The 18,567-nt window shown below is 33.3% G+C and overlaps 1 protein-coding gene and 1 long non-coding RNA gene across 7 annotated transcripts in view; both read right to left on the bottom strand.

Annotated features, from left to right (window-relative positions):
• LOC309665945 overlaps nt 1–18,567 on the bottom strand; it is a 340,836-nt gene that overhangs the window by 120,961 nt on the left and 201,308 nt on the right. The gene's annotated exons all lie outside the window — the stretch shown is intronic.
• SNX13 (sorting nexin 13) overlaps nt 1–18,567 on the bottom strand; it is a 154,038-nt gene that overhangs the window by 53,466 nt on the left and 82,005 nt on the right. For 5 of the 6 annotated variants that reach the window (XM_082472674.1, XM_082472672.1, XM_082472673.1 and 2 more), the window contains 7 exons: nt 17,105–17,188; nt 13,616–13,754; nt 13,121–13,209; nt 9,451–9,550; nt 8,369–8,562; nt 2,269–2,373; nt 1,521–1,653 (listed from right to left, as the gene is read on the bottom strand). In XM_082472674.1, coding sequence (XP_082328800.1) covers nt 1,521–1,653; nt 2,269–2,373; nt 8,369–8,562; nt 9,451–9,550; nt 13,121–13,209; nt 13,616–13,754; nt 17,105–17,188 — 844 coding nt within the window. Of the gene's footprint in view, nt 1–1,520; nt 1,654–2,268; nt 2,374–8,368; nt 8,563–9,450; nt 9,551–13,120; nt 13,210–13,615; nt 13,755–17,104; nt 17,189–18,567 lie in introns of those variants that run through there. The other variant, XM_082472677.1, reaches the window with a different exon arrangement.

Here is an 18,567-nt window from a genome sequence, read left to right as displayed (position 1 = left end):
GCAGGACAGGAATAAAGACGCAGACATAGAGAATGGACTTGAGGACACGGGGAAGGGGAAGGGGAAGGGGAAGGGTAAGCTGGGACGAAGTGAGAGAGTGGCATGGATATATGTACACTACCAAATGTAAAATAGATAGCTAGTGGGAAGCAGCCACATAGCGCAGGGAGATCAGCTCAGTGCTCTGTGACCACCTAGAGGGGTGGGATAGGGAGGATGGGAGGGAGACGCAAGAGGGAGGGGATATGGGGATATATGTATATGTATAGCTGATTCACTTTGTAATAAAGCAGAAATTAACACACTATTGTAAAGCAATTATACTCTAACAAAGATGTTAAAAAAATTATAGAAAAAAAATTTTAAAATAAAAAGTAAAATCTCACTAATATAGACTAGGGAGTGGGGAGGATGGGTAGAGAAGAGGGGAGGATGGAAAGCTTCCATAATAGAGGTATTTTTTAAAGCAGTGCTCACTATCTAATACATCTATTATATCTCCAGCTTCAAGTGATCCTGTCCATAAAGTCTATTTATAAGTAAATGAGCATAATTAAAGCACTCTCTTAAAATAATTTCTTAGTCCAATCTTTCCCATTTACTTTGTATTTACATTGCTTATTTGCTAGAAAGTTTATCAAATCCTAGATATTTAATTAGAGTTTAATAAGTACTTCTGAATTGAATCACACGTAAAATGGTCATCAGGTCTAAAATCTGCAAACTGTACTCTAAGGGCTGCCTCTCCCACTATTCTTAAATAACAAATTATTTACTACTAATAAAAACTGATATTTGTTTTTTAGTTTATGTTTCATTTTTATATATAGAATTCCATTAAAATATGACAACTCTGAGGTAAGATATTATTATGAGAAGAATATTATTCCAGATTTACAACTGAGAAAAATGAGGCTTAAAGAAATTGTTTGGCCAACATCACACAGGCAGTAAGAAAAGGATTAAAATCTAAATATTATGACTCTTAAAGTCTGCTTTCTTTACTATACCATGTAGATAGAAAAAAACTGAAAGATTGGAATAAATGACTCTTGTAGCTTCTTCCAGCTTATATTGTGCAGGATTTGGAAAAGGGTACAATTAAAGAGAGAAAAAACTGTATTTTTATAATGTTTTATAGTTTATGGTACATTCTCAGAATCATCACTTGTTATTTCATTTAATCTTCTCAATAATTCTATTGCTAGTCATGAATATTATTACTTATAAACAAAAGGGAAACTACCATAAAAACACTGGGGTGACACAACTCAAGAAAACATGCTTCTTTAAGAATTCTATTTTCAATAGTTACATTCAAATTTGTTATTAAATTTTAACATTTTAATTTAGTATAGTAAGTAAACTTTGTCATTTATTTACAGATTTTTTAATATATTACAATTTATATTTGGGTTTCAAGAACATTTTTTATCTTATTTGAAAGGACTTTTTCTGGTAAGCAGAATATATACAGGAATATACATATACACATAAATGTACAATGTGTGCCACCTTACCTCCATCACCATCATCTGATCCTCTGAAACTAGGATCTTTTAACATATCCAGCTCAGCTAACATGCGCACATAAAGTGCATTCTGTCTGAAGGAAGGATAAAATCTTTCATCTCGTAGCATCAATTCATATACCTTATTGAAATAAATCAAGATATTCAATCATTAATACAGATAATGCACTGATTTCCACTAATAAGATTTCAACAAAAACTAGATAGAGGTCTTACTGTAATGAATTACAGGCTCCATATTAACAAGATGTCAGTAATAAGACTATGTCACAACTAATAATTTTTTTCTGGTCCCTCCAGTACCCAAATTGTACTGAAACAGGTCCTACTGCAACACAAGTCACACGACAGCAGGTTAGATAAAATGTTCCAGAAAGTAGTACTCTCTAAGAAACAAGTACACATAAAGGCTCAAGACACATATTCAAATAAATGAATCATGTTATTTATACATCATCAATTCATAAAATTCTAGAATCTATATCTGGCCCTTCAGTCAGATTCAAATTAAACAACCCAGCTAAGGATTTTTCTCACTTGTCAATTAAGTAAACAAAGAAAAACTGACCTACCTTTTTTGTAATTGTGAAGTACTGATATTATTACCATAACTCATCTTTTTAGTTACCACTGTACTTTCATAATGCTTCAATAACCTTTTATAAACAAATTACATGCATATAGAAATATACATTGTTTTTGAGAAAGATATAATGATAAATGTTGTACATAATACCTTCCTCTGAATGTCATCAAAGATTTCAGGAGTTGGATCTTCATGATTCAAAGTATCTGCTAATTTTGCTACCAAATAATCATCAACAGTAACTCTTGGAGATGCCTGACAAACAGAGAAAAATAACAGTAGTATTGATCTTTGGAATTTCTAAATACAAGTTAAGCCTTAATAGTAGGAGAATAATGGAATCATATTATTGAAAGTAAATGCCAGAAAATCCTTGGTTTGTAAATGACACCCTGATGCTTAAAGACTGAAATAAGAGCTACAAGCTTCTTGTCATCAGGTACTACACAGTCGACCGTTCGACAAACATGGATTTAAATCTTGACTTTTGCCGAGCAACTTACCTCTCACTAGGCTTCACTTAATCTGCAAAATGGTGGTAAATACCACATATGGTTATTATGAGGATGAAAAGAGATTTACGTAAGGCATATGTGTCTAGCACATAGGAAACTCTGTCATTAGGAGTTAGTGTTGAGCACTCAGTAGTCCTAGATGTGTATTTAATAAAATACCAAAAGAATAAGCCATTTGTTATTTATCATTTAACATTAGAAACAATCCTTTTGAATGGCACTTAAAAGAGACTATGCTTATCTTAATTTGGTTTTATAATACTGCAGCAAAGTTCCAGCGTGATACAGGATGGAAAAAATCTGAAAAGTTAACTGGTTCCAACAATTTCCATCTCAGGGTGCATAACGTGACAGATACTACACAGAAATATAAAATATGATGTGCAATGTGAAAAATCACTTTACTGAAAGAAAATAACACTGAGAAGCTAGAAATATGGTCATCTTTGGCATGTCAACTTCTGTATTTTTAGTTCTGAAGGCTGTGGAGAATAAATGAGCGACAAGGATGGTAACCTTTAGAGAAAGTACCAAAAGAATGCATTGTTCAAGTAATTTCTCTATGCTAATACACTATCTAAGGAACAGAAAAGAAGATATATCAAGAAAAGAAGTAAAAGTAAGTAAGTAACCTGGGCATATATCCAGACAAAACTATAATTTAAAAAGATACATGCACCCCATGTTCAAAGTAGCACTATTCACAACAGCCAAGACATGGAAACAACCTCAATGTCCAACGACAGATGAATTGACATGGAAACAACCTCAATGTCCAACGACAGATGAACTGATAAAGATGTGATACATATATACAATGGAATACTAGTTGGCCACAAAAAAGAATGAAATATGCCATTTGCAGCAATGGGGATAAACCTAGAGATTATCATACTAAGTGAAGTTAAGTCAGAAAGAGAAAGACAAATACCCTATGATATCACTTATATGCGGAAGCTAAAATATGACACAAATGAACTTATCAACAAAACAGAAACAGACTCACAGACATAGTGAACAGACTTGTGGTTGCCAAAGGAGAGGGGGGATGGGGGAGGGATGGATTGGAAGTTTGGCATTAGCAGATGCAAGCTATTATATAGAGAATGATAAACAACAAGGTCCTACGGTATAGCACAGGGAACCATATTCAATATCCTGTGCTAAACCATAATGGAAAAGAATATGAAAAAGAATGTGTATTTATATGTATAACTGAAACACTTTGCTGTACAGCAGAAATTAACACAACACTGTATATCAAGTATACTCGAACAAAATTTTTTTTTTTAGTTTTCTTTAAAGTAAGTAAACAGGAGGCAAAGGGCTACACAACTTCTAATGCTCCCTTGTTAATCCAACACTCTTGGTAGTAAACCCAAGTAGGTCGTGTGGTGGTTGTTTTTTGGTTTGTGTGGGGTTTTTCTGGAGGAGGAAGAGAAGGATACTTACCTACTATTTGTTTGTGTACGAGTGTGGTGTTTTTTTGTTTCCCCCGAACTAAGAACAGGAGAACTAAACAACTTCAACTACGTGACAAAGATCAGAGAGGAACAAGATTTAAGTTAGTTTTGTCCTTTCATTTGCCCTCTAAGCTCAGTAAAACTCAGTTTCTAGGAAATAAGAGAAAAATTTGAAAATAATAACATTATCTATTTATCTAGTTTAGTTTTTTCTATAATCTCAGGTATATAGAATTGGATTAAGCCTCATCCTTGGAAGAGGGTGACCAAAACGTTCAGAGAGCCCACCTTTCAAAAAAAGTAATATGGAAGAAATATTTATACGTATCTGTTACTTCTTTAACATAAAAATACAAAAATGGGTGTTTTCCCAAAATTATCTATTAATCTGTATTCTTTACTTTTCCGTTACACAAATGTAGTTATTTAAACAAAAGGACTAGTTGACAGTGGCAATTAGTAATTAATTGGACTAATCAAAAAAATAATGTTTGAGAATATTAAACAATATACTTAATGTTTCTGTACTCTGATACAGCAACTTATTTTAACATATTTTAAACTTTTTACTTTTAAATTTAAATATTGCAGGCGCTATTATTGTATATTCTTAAAATATAAGAATGTAAGACTTTTTAAAAGATTATACATATAATAGGACTAATTAGATATATCTATATTTAATAAAAAGTAAACAATTACTTTTCTTTTTATTCCATGATCTTGTAGGGTATTTTTGTGTTGCCCTTTTAAACGATACTTCTCTGATCTGCCTGCAGCCTTCAGGACATTATTTTATGCAGTGGTATAATTTAAGTACAATCAATTGTAAAATAAAATTCACTATGACTTTCAGCTCTGCTCTTAAGCCTACATATCACACTTATTTCTCTAACCAGTGCAATGGCATGACATCAAGTTAAATATCCCTTCAATAAAATCATTTAGGCAAAGAATAATGGGATTTTACTCACTAAAAACAGCAGGTTTTTAGACCTGTAGGGGTTTGTTTCCAGCTCTCCAAAAAAATGTCCATCAACTTTGTATTTACAGGTTTGTTTCATAGACCAGCTGTTTGTCTATCAGGTCCTTTCCATCTATGAATTCATCATACAGGCTACCCATGTCTAAAATGCCCATTTTTAAGTACTTCAAAGCATAATGAATGTCATAAGTTAAACCTCTCCTTTTCAAGGAAAATGGTTTTAAAACACACAGATCATTTAAACGTGATAAAGGTGCATTCCAAATAAATTATAGTTTTAGTAAAGAAAGTGAGAAAATCCTCTTTAAACTAGCTGTTCCTTTCTGATGATATTTGAGTTCTCAATAGCCTTAGTTCCAAAAAGTGAGTCATTTTTTTCATTATATGAGTTTTTGTTCCAGCCTACACATAAAGAACTCAGTTCAGTCCATCCATTTCAAGGTTTATTTTAGTTCCTTCAAAAATCATTCAATAGTTTTAGAGAAAGCATATAAATTTCTGTTTACGTTATTTCACCATACTCATTCTTGATGCATTTTCAAATGAGAGAAGGACATTATTCTTGTCCCATTCTTTGAAAATATGATTTACTGCAGGCCAACGTTGGCATCTTTACTATGACTGGAAACAATGATAGCCATCTGGAAGGCAAATGTCTCAAGTTGTCTCCTGACATTTTTTTTTTAAAGAGCTAAGGGTCTGGCTTGCTTGCTTGCTTGCTTGCTTGTTTGTTTGTTTGTTTATTTATTTATTTATTTATGGCTGTGCTGGGTCTTCGTTTCTGTGCAAGGGCTTTCTCTAGTTGCGGCGAGCGGGGGCCACTCTTCATCGCGGTGCGCGGGCCTCTCACTATCGCGGCCTCTCTTGTTGCGGAGCACAGGCTCCAGACGCGCAGGCTCAGTAATTGTGGCTCACGGGCCTAGTTGCTCAGCGGCATGTGGGATCCTCCCAGACCAGGGCTCGAACCCGTGTCCCCTGCATTGGCAGGCAGACTCCCAACCACTGCGCCACCAGGGAAGACCCTCCTGACATTTCTGTAATGTCAAAATCTCAGAAAGCTGAAGCAATAATATTGTTCAGAACATACAGGTATAATAAAACTGTATGGGAAAGCAAGTGAATAATTACAGAAAACGGGCTTCATCAGGAAGCAAGGAAGTAATGACAGGTAGATAATATATAGGGATCTTTAAAAATATAATGAATGTTCTATTTCTAAAGCTGGATGGGGTATAAAGGTGTTTGCTATACTACTATTCTCAAAACTGTGTACTCTTTTAAGTAGGGTATATTTCATAAGGCAAAAATGTAAGCAAATGCACAAATAAGCAGTTTCCAAGTATCATTCATATTTAAAATTCAAATACAATATTTGTGTTAAGTATAAATTAAAAGGTATAGCATAGCCATTAAAAGTACTGGAGTGTTAGTAACCTTGAATCTTGAGGATTTTTGTGTCCATATTCATGAGGGATGTTAGTCTGTAGTTTTCTAAATGATGTCTTCGTCTGACTTTGATATGAGAATGACACACTCATAAAATGAGTTGGGAAGTGTTTCTTTTTTCTCTATTTTCTGGAAGAGTTTGTGAAGTATTGGTATTATTTCTTCTTGAAATGTATGATAGAATTCATACCTAGTGAAACCAGCTAGGCCTGGGCTTTTCTTTGAAAGATGATTTTTAATTATTAATTAAATTTATTTACTATATTTTCTGTTTCTTCTTAAGTCAGTTTGGCAATTAGTGTCTCCCCAGGAATTTGCCCATTTCATCTAAGTTGTCAAATTTGTTGTCATAAAGTTGTTTGTAATATTTCCTTATAGTCCCTTTAATTTCTATAGAGTTGGCGGTGATGCCTCCTCTTTCATTCATGATTTTGGTGATCTGTATCTTTTTTCTGGGCCAATCTAGCTAAATGTTTGTCACTTTTGTTGTTCTTTTCCCAACTTTTGGTTGTACTGATTTTTCACTATTGTTTTTCTGTTTTCTATTTCACTGATTTCCATTTTGATCTTTACTATTTCCTCCTTCCTTCTGTTTGCTTAGGTTTGTCTTGCTTTTCTTTTTCTAGATTTTTAAGGTGAAAATGTAGATTGTTGATTTGAGATCTTTCTTCTTTCTAATTAGGCATTTAAAGCTACACATTTCCCTGTAAGCACTTCTTTAATTGCATCCCACAAATTTTGATGTACCGTGTTTTCTTTTCTTTTTTTTTCTTTTTGGCTGCATTCGGTCTTCGTTGCTGCGCGCGGGCTTTCTCTAGTTGCAGCGAGCGGGGGCTACTCTTCTTTGTGGTGCGCGGGCTTCTCATTGCAGTGGCTTCTCTTGTTGCGGAGCACGGGCTCTAGGCGTGTGGGCTTCAGTAGTTGTGGCTCGCGGGCTCTAAAGCGCAGGCTCAGTAGCTGTGGCGCACGGGCTTAGTTGCTTCGAGGCGTGTGGGATCGTCCAGGACCAGGGCTTGAACCCATGTCCCCTGCATTGGCAGGAGGATTCTTAACCACTGCGCCACCAGGGAAGTCCCAGAAGTCACTTTAAAGTAAATGAACTTTAAGAATAAAGGAGTCTGGAAGCCTGGGTCCCCCTATTACTCACTGCTTCTCGCTCTCCACTCCTCACCCTGCCTCACTGACTTACGTTGGACTGTGGCATGAGAGAGAACTAAACCTTTGTTGAGTTAAGCCACTGAGAATGTGGAGAGGTCTAACGGGTTTATAGGGCTGTTCAATTCTTGTATATCCTTAGTCATTTTCTATCTAATTGTTTTATCAGTTTTTGAGAGTGAGTATTGACGTCTCCAACTATTATTGCTGAATTGTCTACTTCTCCCTCAATTCTGTCAGTTTGTGCTTCATGTATGTGGGGGCTTTGTTGTTTTATCATCCTCATCAACTGACCCTTTCAGAATTATAAAATGTTCGTTTCTCTAGTAACAATTTTTTGTCTTAAAATCTATTACTGATATTGGTATAGCCACTCCAGCTCTATTTTAGTTACTGTTAGCATGGTTTACCTTTTTCCATCCTTTTACTTTCTACCTATTATCTACAGTGCATGTGACCTTGAATTTTAACTGTCATTTTGTAACTGCATGACCCTGGACAAGTTAATTCAATTTTCTAATTGAATCAGTTTCTTCACCTATAAAATGAGGATAATACACAATAAGGCAGTGTAAGGCAGTTGTGCATAGCAGCATGAATAATGGATATTTACAAGTACTACAAAAATCATTATTAATGATACTGCCAGAGAAGATAAGAAAACAGTAATCAAAATATATTCTCACCTTTTCTGATAGATACTGTTCATAAATTCCAACAGCAGCTGCTCTTAAAAGACCTTTGGTTTGGTTGGTTTGATGTTTTCCATCTTTCTGACGACTTGATAAAACTTCTAGCTGTTGTTGGGCTGTAACCCGGTATCCTTCCACTGTCATCCAGAAGAAGAGATGTGCCTGACCTCCAGTTTGTTGCATGTAATCTACCAAACAAAATCCGTAACAACACAGATATTAAAGTCACACATTTTTGGGTGCGTACAGCTGTATGACAAGTTAAGAAGGATTAAAGTTTCAAATACTTAAAACGCTACCTTTTGAACATGTTTAGCAAATGCTTGAGGTTAAAAAAAAATAGTTATATCATAAACTGGTTAGGCTGAAAAGACCAGTTATGCAGAAAAAACAAATGGAAGCACATATTAAAAAAAAAAAAAAAAATCTGATTTTTGACTAAAATATCTCTAGGGGATAAAACTGCCAGAGAAGTCTTCATCAGAAATAAACTACTTCACCAACATTCAGCTTCCATTCTCAACAAAGATTATTAATCATAATATTACTACTATCATAAATATTAAAAATAAGGTTTGGGTTCTTCAATAAGCCATGCATTTGTTTTTGATCATGAAAATGAAGAATCAGGGAGTTTTGCTGGATATGTCCCCCAGATAAAAGCAATTTTGATGTAATATTAATAAAATTAATAAATATTTATATATTAAAATGGCATAAAAACAAAGCCCCTCCCCCATTCATGCACCAAAATGATATACACAGGTTATACATACCACGTATTCCTGATAAAGTACTCTTTCTCAAATAACTTAAATTTAAATTCATAGTAGAATCTCCTGGGGTTTATTTAAAAGCAGATTAGCAAATGCACACTGGAGCTAAAATAAGCATTTTTTTCCTCGACAACAAAATAAATCTCTCTGGTTTCCAAGAAAAGGGAGTATTTCAGAGAATAAGGGGTGGAAGAGAGATATATATGCCACGCCTAATATCAGGTATTTAAAATTTAACAATATTTACAATTATTAAAAATTTCAAGGGTTATATTATTTTTATAAAATGGATTTACCTACCCATAAAAAACTGTAGTGCAACATTGTCTACAAGAATGCTGTCCAGGGGGACTGTGCAAAGTTTCCCAAAGTTTGCTGCCAGTTTCACAGTATTTATTTCCTACAAATAAAAGTTAATGTAGATTAATATTTCATCTATTCACTCACTAGGTTAAAGATCTTTAAACAGATGTAAAAATTTAAGTTAAAATGGAATAAAAATAAAGGTTTCTCTTCTTGTACATGTGGGTGCCCAATAAAAGGTATCAGCTCACTGAATTTCCTAGAGTTATTTTAAGAGCTGCTTAGTAAATATACATTAAAAGTATGATAAGCACTCATTTCTTCTAATAAAAAGATAAATCTAAATGTATTTTCATGGATTCTCTATCTCTACATATTCCAAACAAAAATGAACATTTTAGGGGCTAAAGGAGATATCTGGATCCCCTTGATGTTCAAGAATAAACAAATCCCAATATTTTCAAGTACAGATTGAAGTCTATCTACTGGAAAAACAGAAAATATTCCTGAGTTAATCTGCTCCTAATGGAGAAAAAGTCTATAATCTTTATAGAAAATGTATTTCTTTTCAGTCTACCTAAATAGTAAATTACATATACTTCAAAGCAAGAGAGCAGGTAACTACCTACATAGGGTGAAAAAAAATTTTTTAACAGGCTCAAATTTAGAGAATCTACATGTCCAGCATTGTGCTAGGTGCGTTATACACATTACTTCATTAATCTCCACAGCAATCCTATCGGATAAATATTACCAATCCCACTCAACAGATAAGAAAGTTGAGGATTGGAAATGTTGCCTGGGGTCACAAAGCTGGTTAGAATGAGTCAGTGTCCTTGAAACCTGCTGCCCCTTCCACAAAAACCTACAGTGTTTCCGGGAATGATTTTCACCAGCTTCTCTGCGTTCCCAAATCCATATCTCACAATCCTCTATTTTTAAAAAAAGATACACAGGTTTTCTGAAAGTTAGACAGGCTGCCTTATTCAGGGGCAGATACTAAATTAGGCATAGGAAAAGGTAGGAAAGGAAAAGGACATAAAGGAAAAGGAAGATGATTTGAAAAAAGGAGAAAAAAGCTTTCTCTGTAATTAGTATCTCTCCTTCATGTAAGTACTTAATACTAACAGATTACCAACTTAAAAATGTCTGGGGTAAAGCAATCTAGTCCCAGCACATGATTTCTCCTAAGTCTTCCTTCCTCAGATTTTATCACCTCTTTTTCCTGTCCAGCAGCACCTCTATAGATAGGGAATGGAAAAGAGTATTCACTACCACTTTATTTCTGATAAAAAGAATAAAGCACCTCCTAAGACTTTAAGATAAGTAGCATGGTTAAAAAAACTACATCTCTGTGAAGAGTCTCAGTTTTCTTCCAAAGGAAAACACTGTATGACTTGAGCTATTTAAAAAGGTAAAGCTTGATATTCAAAATAGAATTGACAAGCTTCCAAACAAGGTTTCAAAATTTCAAAAGGATTCAATATCGGAAAGTGTTTAGGCAAACAGACTTTAAATAATGATGCTTATGGATCATTAACTCTTAAGATCTAGGTAAGGTAACTAGATAAAGAAAGAGTAAGAACACGTGAAACAGTATTATTCTTCTATTCTGAATTTACATGCATGTATAAACTCACTTTAAAATACAGTTAACTGAAACAAAGACAGACAGACATACACCCGCACACACATATAAATGACAAATGTGGGCCTCAAGTAATGTAAGTTATAATTAAACTAGCAAACTAAACTCAAGATTTTTAAAAATAAGTCTTCCATTCCTTAAGGAATTTAAGTACACTGCAAAATTACAAGACCAGAGAGTCACAAATAAATTTCCAATAGAAAACCAGCCTGAAAAAGGTGACTACACTAAAAACTAAAGGTACTAAAAAATGTTTTTTTCTGTTTTAAAGCCCCAAATCTCTGCTTCTCCTTTACCATGAAACTCTTCCAAACAGCTACCTATAATCACAGTTTCTAATTCACCTCTTCTCATTTTCTCCTGGACTGACTCCAGTCAGGGTTTCTCTCCACTATTCACCAAAATGCTATCATCAGATCACCAATAATCCCCCTGCTGGCAAACCCAATAGTCAATTCTAAATCTTCATCTTACTCAACTTATTAGTCGCCTTTGATATACCTGATCTCTCACTTCCTTAAACATTTTCTACACTTGGCTTCGAGGATATCACACTCCCAGGTTTTCCTTCAATCTCACCAGTCACTCTGTTTCTTTGGCTAGATCTTCCACTTTGTCTTAAACACCAAGTAACTGCAGGGCCTCAGGACTAAATCCTTGATATCTTCTTACTTAAACTCATTCTTTTAGGTAACCTCATCCAGTCTCTTAACTTTAAATAAATATCTGATAATCCTGAGGATTCTCAAAGTTTGTTCCATCACTAAACATTCCCTTGAACTCGAGTTTACCAATTAGCATGTCTACTTGAATGTCAAACAGGGATCTCAAACTAAAACATTCAAACCTTGATTCTCTCTTCCAGACTTCCTCCTCCCGCAGCTGTATCCATTTTAGTAAACAACAACACTATTCAAACAGTTGCTCAGGCCAAAAAACTCTGGAATCATCCTTGAGTCCTTTTTTCCTCTCTCCTCCCGTATTTAATCCATTAGCAAATCTTGTTAGCACTATATCTAGTCTCTAATTACTTCTCACATGAACCTCCACAGACCTCTCTTACTGAACTAATGCAACAGTCTTGTAAGTGATCTGTTTCCATTCTTGTCCCCACCACTCCACCACAATCTATTTATCACAAAGAGTGCAAGTAATCATTTTAACTCGTAAGTCACATCATGTCACTTGCCAGGGCAAATCTCCAATGGATTCCTATCACAATTAGAATTTTTAAAAATCTTACTATGGCAGTAACCCCCAAGGTTCCTCTCTAATTTCCTTCCTACTACAATCCCTCTCATGCATTCCATACCAGACACAATGACCTCCTCTAACTCACCAGGCACTTTTCCTATTCCAGGGCCTTTGCATGCTCTCACCCTTGCCTGCAAGATTCCTTTAAAAAAAAAAAAAAAATTCACAGGACCCTCTCGTTATTCACATCTCTCTATGCTCAAATGTCACCAAATCTCTCACCATGTATCTAAAACACTCCCAGACATTCTCTATCACCCTACTTTGCTTTACTTATTTTTTTCACATTTACTTATTTTTTACATTTTTTACATAATACATCAATTTATATATTGGTTAATTTTCTGATGCTGCAACTACAGGGTTGGCCAAAAACTTCATTCGGGTTTTTCTGTTAAGATGTTATGGAAATGTAAGCTCCATGAGAGAGATTTCTGTCTGTTAGGTCCATCTAAAAAAAGGTGCCCAGTGTACAAAATATAATAAATGTTGAATTTTGAATAAATAATACATGAGTAGATAAATATATAAATCAAGAAATAAAATCTTTAATTACTTCAGTATTTTTCATGCAGCATTTTAATCTCTTTAGCTTGTTTTAACAAATACTTACACTACATTATGTAAGATAAACTTTTTTCTAAATTCTTAGTTCTTTTGTAGAGTGCTACACTGGTTAATATTCTACCTTTTGTCATTTGCTAGATGTTTTAATGAATATAAAGTATTTATAACTAAATATTAATTCAAAAGTACTTTACTTACCTTGCCTGACTGCAACCGTTGTATTCTTGAGTCACATACTTTCTTTACAAATAATAAGCTATTTATTTGATTTTTGATGGTGTTGATATCTAAAAACAAACAAATTGATTATGAGGTAGAAAGTGGCAGTGTTACTTGTGAAATACTTTAAACATACACTTACTACAATTTAACATAATAACCAATGAATAGAGCAATTATTTTATTTAATAAAAGAAATAACTGGAAATTTTACAGTGAAATTATTTAATTAAAATTAAACCATGCCAATTATCTTTACTTTAGAGATAACTGCAATAATAAGAGTCTCATATTCAGAAAATTATTGTGCTTTAGTCTCAGCACATATTAGCATAATAAAAGTCAGATTTACTTAAGGTGAAAACAACTAATAGCATAAAATGACATTTAGGTAAATTAAAGTTTTGTGTGAAGACACAGTAATCATTAAAGAAGTAAAACATTCTTATGCTTAAATAAATTATCAATACTTACCATCACCAGCTGTATCTAGAGATCGAAGATACTGTAATTCTTCTGCTGCTTTATCTCGGACTGCTTCTAGCTCTCCAATATTGTCACTCAATTTAATAATGTTCATAAAGGCCTCATAGTTGCAGTTAGAATCACGGATCTGAAAATAAAGTTTAAAATACAGATGGGAGGGAGACTCGCTTAAGTGAAAACAGAATCTTGAGTGCCTACCATGGGCCAGGCACAACTTTCCTCTATATCCCCTCTGTTTATAACAAAACAAAATGAAAATCTCTGTATTCTTGGTACTTAAATTCTCGTGGGTCACAGACTATTAACAAAGTAAGTAAGATATACAGCACACTACAAAGTAAAGAGCATGCTCAGAATGTCTGATAATAGCAAGGAAGCCATGACAGCTAGAGCTAAACTAAAGAAGTGTAGAAGAGTAATGGAGATCAGTGGTAATGCAGGGCAAATATGGTAGGGTTTAGTAAATATTTTGGCTTTCACTCTGAATGGAATAAATAGTTACTGGAGAGTTTTAAACAGAAGAGTGGCATTCTCTGACATAAATTTAACAGAATCACTGTAATGACATAAATAACTGTTATTTCACCTGTTTTCTCCAGCCACTTGCTATTTAAGAATAGGAATGGAGTAGAAGGTTAAGTTGGATTTAACCAGAGTGTGGTTTCACCAAGCAAATAATACAGTGAGAGAGAGAGGAAGGTAGTTGAGGATGCTGTGAAGGAACGAATGACTATGACTGCCAACAAAATTTAAGCTAAGTGAAACAGTAAGGGGAGCTATGAAAATGTAGCCAACTTGGGACACTGTCCACTCTAAACAAGGAGTCAAAGCACTGGGGATTGTGTAAGTCCAGAGCTATGAGGAAAAAAAAAAAAAGGCCAATAAGCACATGAAAAACTGCTCAAAATCATTAGTCATCAAGGATGTGCAAGTTAACCATAACAAAATGACAAGGCCAAATGTCTATCAGAATGTGGAGAGACCAAACTCTCAAACAGTGCGAGTGGAAGTACAAAATTATAACACAACTTTGTAGGACTACTTGGCAGTTTCTCTCACTTGGTATAAATTTTACTTCAATAATACAACAAGAAGTAGATTTTTAAAGACCTGATTTTTCTAAGAATACATTAAGAAACAAGTAAGTAGCTGTTCACTTATCTGCTCTGGGCAGGGGGATAACAATATGAACCAATTAGGTACTCTATTCCACAGTCAGAGATAGGACTTAACATTAACTAGTTTGTCTTAAAAAGAAATAAAATATATATTTCGAGATGAATAATGCAAATCCGTCCACACTATTTTTAGAAATGACTTAAAAATTTTAAACTATTGTTGGGTAACACGAACACTTTATATAGAGAAGATATATGTTACTACTACACTGCTCTAAACTTTTCCTTTCAAATAGAAATAAACTATACAATTAGATATCATTAATATGAAATTTAACTGGGTGAAAGAGTAAGAACTGAGCCAATTTTAATCTTTATAATACCTACACACATAAAGGGTTTTCCACACAAAGAATGCCAAAAGTGTGCAAACCAGACAACAAAGTAGGCTAAAGATCCTTTATTGATATAAAGGATTTTCTCTTTTAAATATATTTTCTGATATTTTATAGCAAAGTACAATAGTGATCAATTCTTGTTCATTAAATAACAAAAAGACCCACCCATCATACACAATAATAGTACCAGCCCAACTGTGGGGAGAACAAGTAAAAATTTGATGGTTTGAATTCTTTTTTGAGTATGTGTTAAGTCCCCCTAAAATATCTTTCCCATATAACTAATTATATACTTAATATAAGCTTAGCAAAAGAAAAATTGAAAACTAAAGAAAAATATAAATAGGAATAAAAATAATTCCTAACCTCATGAGTGAGAGATAACGATAACATTCTGGTAAACACGCATCCTTTTCTGTACTATAGGTAATATTATACAGTACTGTACCCTGATTATTTAAGGTAAGTATACAATATCCATTTTTGTGTTACAAAAAAAAAATTTTTAATGTCATTTACTCTTACTTTATTACTCAAATGTTTTTAAATTTTACCCGTTTCTTACTTCTTAAAAAATCATTTTGTTACATAACCAATACTCCTTGTAAGTAAAGTGAAATATATAAACAAAAGAGAAAAATTAAAACTTTCAGGATCCTACCTCTCTATTAACATTTCAGTCAGTACACATCTTATCAGAATCATAGTCATTCATAAATATATAATTACTTATATATTTTTTAAAAGATTAGATATCTACACATACATCATTTTTAATTATGCTTTCACATAAAAATATACATATCTTTTCATATTCATAAAGATACACTACCATAATAATGGCGGCATAGTATTTTATTGTATCAATATGCCTAAATTATCCCTCTATGTGGGACAATTAAATTGCTTTCAATTTTTTAGTATTACTAGCAACACTCATTAATGGCCTTAAATCGATTGTTGCAAACTTGCTTATTAGCACTTTAGAATAAATTTCAGGAGTAGAATTCCTAAGCAAAGGACATGTATTTTTTAAAATTTTAATTAAGCGGATATGCATATTTTTAAAGCTCTTAGTAGAGCCTAGCAGGACTCTGAAGAAGCTGACAAAGGAAACGAAAAATCAAGTTCTGTGACCTCCATGAAAGGCTCTAGGAACATAAAGATAGTAAGATAATTTCTGTCTGCAGGTAACCCACCATCTGATGGGAGAGACAAACACTGCAACAGGAACAACAATAAAAAATGGTAAGTCTGATAATGGATATGGTTAAGCAAAGAACAATCAAGTAGTTCCTTCCTAGGAAAGCTAGACTGAGTTAACAGAAGACACTGTGGGGAAGAAATTTCAGATTCAAAAAAATGAATCAAAGACCTAGAAGTATCTATCAAAGTATTCCCAGTAATAGCCCATTTACACTCTTCCTCAGCCATGAATTTATTGAGGAAAGCATATATAACCAGAAAAAAAAAAATTAAAGCTAGTAAACTTAATAACCACTAACCCTTTGATATATCTGACGAATAAGAAAACTGAGTTATCTAACTTATACACATACTAAGCAACTTACAGAAACAAATTTAGAATAAAATGTAAAGTACATACTATTTAAGTAGTTCAGAACACAGTTGTATTTAAAATCAAATAGCAGTTTTTAAAAATACTCATCATCTATACACACAGACAATAAAATATCCTTTTTTAAATTTAAATAAGTAGAAACAGCACCAAAATTGTAAGGAAGATTACCTTATCAACAAACTTTCTTACAGAGAATTTGGCTAGTACATTCAACACATAAGCAAATAGAAATACTGAAAATATAAAGATTATCTTTAGATGTATTTTTACTTAATTTCTTGAATAAATTATTGCTTAATCATCCTGACCTCCAAATCATATTTGTACATTTTAAAAAACTGTTTTAAAAACAAGAGTTGTAATTTTACAAAGTACGTACCATCCATATGATATATTGATTAATATAATCAGGATCACTGAGTTGATTTATTAATGGGAGAAGAATTCCTCGTGCAAGGATTTCCTGGACAAAAATTTTAAAACACAAAAACAAACTTAATCTAATATACTTCTCAAATCAATAGCACAATGTAAATTTCCTAACACAATGCTGTTACTTAAGAAAGGTAAGGTACACGTAAAAGTAAAACTTGATAAGTGACATGATTTTACAAAAAGATGAGCTAGTATACCTCAGTTAAATGAGATGAAGCCACCTATATCAACTTGGATACATGGCCACAATGATAAGTAGAGTTGAGTGAAAAAAAGCAAAAGGATACCTCTAATATGTTAGCATTTATACTCATTTCTAAAAGGCAAAACATGGCACTATAAGTGCTTATGGATTCCTACATCTAAATTAAAAGTATAAAAACAAAAAAGAAAAGGAAACGATACCAATCTTAGAATAGTGATTGCCTTCAAGGGAGGGACAGAGCAACTACAGCAAAATATTAACAGTGGTTAAATCTGGGTTGTTGGTACATAAATGTCTACTGTATTATTCTCTATACCTGTCTGAGTTTGAAATTTACCTAATAGAAGATAATAAAAATAAAATAACATGTTAAAACAATTACTCAACATTCTTTAGAATATACCTTCCCATTCTTTGCAGCTGTTTATGCTCCTACCTATTAAGATTCTGCCTCTCCTTCAAGGACTGAGTACAGAATTAATTTTCCAATTAAATAAACCCTGATCATTCCAGCTGAACACTTTTTCACTTATATGCTTAAAATACACTAATGCCCTGTATTTAAGCCATTTATCACATACCATTCTCTATATAATTTTCTATCTTCTACTTCTCTAATACACTACAGCTCTTCAGGAACTTTTTGTATATGAGTGAGATTAGTTAATCTATTGATTTATCTATCTTCAAAAATATTTAGCCTCTTCTTCTCAAGGTCATTGTCTTAAACATGGCTGGAATTTGATAAATATTAAATGATGGAAATGAAGAAACTAAGAATTCAGTCCTGATTCTATTAAGACAATATTTTTACCTGTTATTACTCTTCAGTCCTTTATGCCTGTGATATCTAAATTTATGAAATATCATTTCTTATGAATACTGGAGGGGCTAAATAGCTACAAGTTTAACAGGATGTTTCACTTTTCTAAGTAAAGGACCAATTTATTTATTTATTCCTTTCCAGATCTCTAATTTATCTGTGCCATTTTCTGGTGTAAGTTCACAGAAGGTAGCCTTCACTTTATTTTCCTTTAGAGAAATACATTATTTAAATTCTACTTTTGTAAGCTGTACAAGTCTTTTGACAACTTTTCCCCCATGATGAATTCATATTTCCAAAAGGCACTAATGGAGGCTCCAGTAACTTTCTGAAATCTCTTTTGAGACATCGTACAGTCTCAAAGTAGAAGAAATTGTTT

This window comes from Balaenoptera physalus (genome assembly GCF_965194825.1).
Source record: "Balaenoptera physalus genome assembly, chromosome: 8".
In the NCBI taxonomy this organism is placed as follows: Eukaryota; Metazoa; Chordata; class Mammalia; order Artiodactyla; family Balaenopteridae; genus Balaenoptera; species Balaenoptera physalus.
The sequence above is the reverse complement of the archived record's forward strand: the minus strand, read 5'-3'. Positions and strand labels throughout refer to the sequence as shown.